We start from the raw sequence: 3,768 nt of genomic DNA on the forward strand, positions 1-3,768 counted from the left end.
GGTCTTCACCACTTCCGGCATGGTCTTCATCACTACCGGCATGGTCTTCATCACTTCCGGCATGGTATTCATCACTACCGGCATGGTCTTCATCGCTTCCGAATGCTAAAAAAAAATCGTTTTCAAGGGAGTGGGAAAATGGGGAACATTTAAAATGAAATGGGGAAAATTTAGAGTTTGAAAGGGAGTGGGGAAACTCTAATTTGAAAGGGAATGGGATAAATGGGGATATGATTTTGTTTTTTGATTTTATTTTGAGCGAAGGATATTTTAGTATTTTCATATCCAAAAAATACCCCTTAACACACACCAGGGATTGGGGGAAGTAATCAATATCCCCCAATTATTTTTTTTACCCCCAATTTTGGGTTGTTTAAGAAGGAATTAGAGAGGAGAGAGAAACTTGATAGGTTATTTCGGTTTTAATCAAATAACTCATCTTTTACCCAGTCTCTTCATCCAAAAGTTCATACGCCAATCAGATTAGGATACATAGATAAAAGATCATAAACTCTATTTGCTTCTAAAATATAGACGTAGAATGGACATGCGCTGTACGGCTACAATCCAATCACTAGGTTTAAAAGTAGGCCCTCATTTTTGTTTGTTTGATCCTCCTCTGATTTGGTCAGTAGATTTGACCAAACTCGCTCTTAATTTTTGGGAGACACTAAATGTATCACAATAACTTTTCTTTTAATCGACACAAAATCGGTGTTGATGGATTTTGAATTCAGGTCCCAATGAAAAATTTGGTGCTAACGAAGCTTGAAGAAAAAGATATATGTATCATCATGTGCCAACTTTAATAGTGTGCTATAGCGATACTGACATCTGTTAAAATTTGTGCAATAGGCGGAGTGATAAACTTCGCGAAAAAATCCTAGAGATGTCCTAGAAAAAAATGGGCTCCATAATCAGTTTCCATGCTAATTACTTGAGGGTGGGGCTTTTTCTTTGTTCTTAGGAGATATCCTTTGGGATTTTTCTTCTAACTGCAAAATAAAATACAAAATATGAAATGAGTAGTTGTGGAATATATGGAGTGTTAGGGAATATAACGAGCAATTTTGGAAAAAACTGGGTCCAAGAATGAGGTCTATGTTTATAGATGAAGACCCCAACAACTATTTTTCTTGAAAAAAGTGAAATAATTTGGGACAATCAGTCTTCTCGAATGTCCATAAAACTCGATTACGTTTTTATAAAAAGATACGAAAAAAACAACATTTCTTAGGCATGAAGAATCGGATTATACTAACCCCTACATAAATCGATTACGTTATGGAACCTCGATAATCGATTTTTGTCAGAAGTCGTATAGTCCGACGTTGGACTGTGTTTGCAAAATAGAATTTTGAGCATGCATAAACTTGTTTTACGATAAACCCATTATACACATAATTATAATTAAAACACTTTAAGTGCACCCACTGCACCAGCATCAGCAGCACCCGCTGCAACAACAACGAACATTTGTTCCCTTAGGATATCATCCTCAGCGTCCGCCTCCGTCCGTGCTGCAATTTCATCCCTCCTCCTTATGGAAAATCGGATGGCCTCAATCATCTCTTCCATTAATTGAAAGCTAGTCCAAAAGTTTGAACGCCTGCTCCAACTTGGTCTACCTACCAAATTAAGGCGAAATTGTACATGCTCCTTCCACGATCTCCGGTTTTCTGGCACCATCCTTTTTCTACATGGGGCAGGTAAAGAAGCTCAAATGACTGAAATCCATATTTACTACAAAAAAAAAAACACCAAGGAATCAGTTTATAAAACAATACATGTAAGACGATTCTAACTATAAAAATACACAGAAAAATGAAACCCCAAAAATCGATTTATGTGGTACATATATAAAAACCGATTGCAAACTGGAATCTGAAGAGATAACTTCACAATCGGTGTATTACCACGCAAATAAAATCCGATTATAGGAGGGCGGAGTTTAAAAAGAATAGTACTTATAAACCGATTCTGGTGATATCTTTTCATATTCTGATTTCAAACCCAAAATCGGTCGATGCTAGTCATCATATAAACTGATTCCTCTGCATGCTTTTCATGGTCAAAGAACAAAATCCAGAACTGGTTGATACGATATGTCAACATAAACCGATTCTGGGAAAATCAGAGATTTTGATTTTTCAGAATCGAGGTTTTAAACATGTAAGTCAATGAAAAAGGCGAATCATAGAATAGGTTGATGAATATTTACCTTTTCTTGGTTGGATCAGAGATCGTTGGAGAAGAAGATTAAAAAAAAATTGACTAGGATTTATGAAATTTGGAAGGATTACAATATAAAGTTTTTTTTGGTCTGGTTTTTATGTTTTTGATTTTATTACTGAAAATGGTAAGGATTAGTTTATATGAGTTAGTTTTAGGAATTAATTTGGGGTGAAATTAGTTTTTTTGTCAAATTTGGCACCCCATACCCATTTATATAATACACCCACCTGGATTGCGTGCGTTTATTTTATTCGCTGCAATCACATTCGACATCCAGCCTGTTGAAGTATTAAACTCGTAAATGGAGAATATATAACTCGCATAATGCTCTTCCAGACTTCCACTTCTTAAGCATTAATCATTTGAATAGTGGTACTCTCCTATATATCCATCCAGATGAATGTTGTTAATCATCTATTGATAACATGGAATGTTGATTTAATTTATTAAAAATTCTTTGCGAGATGTATGAGCCAAATACATTAGAAATTAATGCCAACGACTATGAACTGTGGATCCACCCACTAAGTTTGTTGCATACAAAGAGAGCTTCCAATTAAGGATTAAGTAGGTATACTTTCATCAAGTTCTTTCTTCTAGTATTCATCATCAATTACCCAAGAAAAAGAGTGCTTTTCTAGTTTTATTGATTCTGTGTTTGAAGAAGAAGAAGAAGATTATATATAATGGGTTGTGAGGAATGGAAGCAAAAAGTGATGAGGTTCTTTATGAATCCAATCCTAAAGGTATCATTTTATATCTCAACACTAACCCTTTTAAGTCTTCTTTATCCTCTCTCATTTCTATTACTAGCTAGATTGTCTTATGCAAAGTACCCTTCACCACCATCTTCCTTCCTTTTGTCTCTCTTTCTCAATATCAGTCCTGCTCTACTGCAATCTCTTCTATCCCTTTTCGGTGTTATGATTCTTGTTGAAGTTGTAACAGGCAAATGTATACTTTTGTATGGATCACCTCTTCAACCTCGTCTTCATATTGCGTGGATTTTCCTTACAGATAACTGTTGGTTGGGGGATTGCTATTGTCGTTCCCGGTGTTTGGCCTGACCCTGATGAATATGGTGTTGACAAAAGGAGTTTGTTGATAAGTAGGATTATTTTTTATATGGGTTTGCATGAAACTATGCTTCATTGGGCAAGTATTGTCATAAGACCTATTGTGGATTGTAAAATTTTCGGCGGTTCAAGGAGTGAAAAATGGATTGAGAAGGCGGCAATAAGCTCGGGTTTTGGTGCGTTATGGTGGTGGAGTTTAAAAGACAAGGTTGATACGTTAGCTCTCGCCGTAGAAATTAAAAGAGAGCTCTTAATTGGTTGGGGTATTTCTGATTTTATTAATTGGTGGTTGTATTATCTTACTGTTACAGTTGGTGTGTTGAGGGTTGTCAAGTGTTTCATTTGGTTTGCAAAGGGTTTGTTGTTCTACAGAAGACCACAAGACAGCAACAATGGTTCCTGTGAGGATGACAATAAGGTCTTACATCATCCCTTGTTGCCAGTCCAATCCATCTAA

At 36.0% G+C, this 3,768-nt stretch overlaps 1 protein-coding gene across 1 annotated transcript; it reads left to right on the plus strand.

Moving 5' to 3' along the window:
- The first annotated feature begins 1,700 nt into the window (after window positions 1-1,700).
- LOC113352196 lies at window positions 1,701-3,768 on the plus strand. The gene is made up of 2 exons (XM_026596043.1): window positions 1,701-1,709; window positions 3,184-3,768. The coding sequence occupies exons 1-2, from the start codon at window positions 1,701-1,703 to the stop codon at window positions 3,766-3,768; spliced, it is 594 nt and encodes a 197-aa protein (XP_026451828.1).

Source organism: Papaver somniferum, chromosome 2, assembly GCF_003573695.1.
Source record: "Papaver somniferum cultivar HN1 chromosome 2, ASM357369v1, whole genome shotgun sequence".
Lineage (NCBI taxonomy): Eukaryota > Viridiplantae > Streptophyta > Magnoliopsida > Ranunculales > Papaveraceae > Papaver > Papaver somniferum.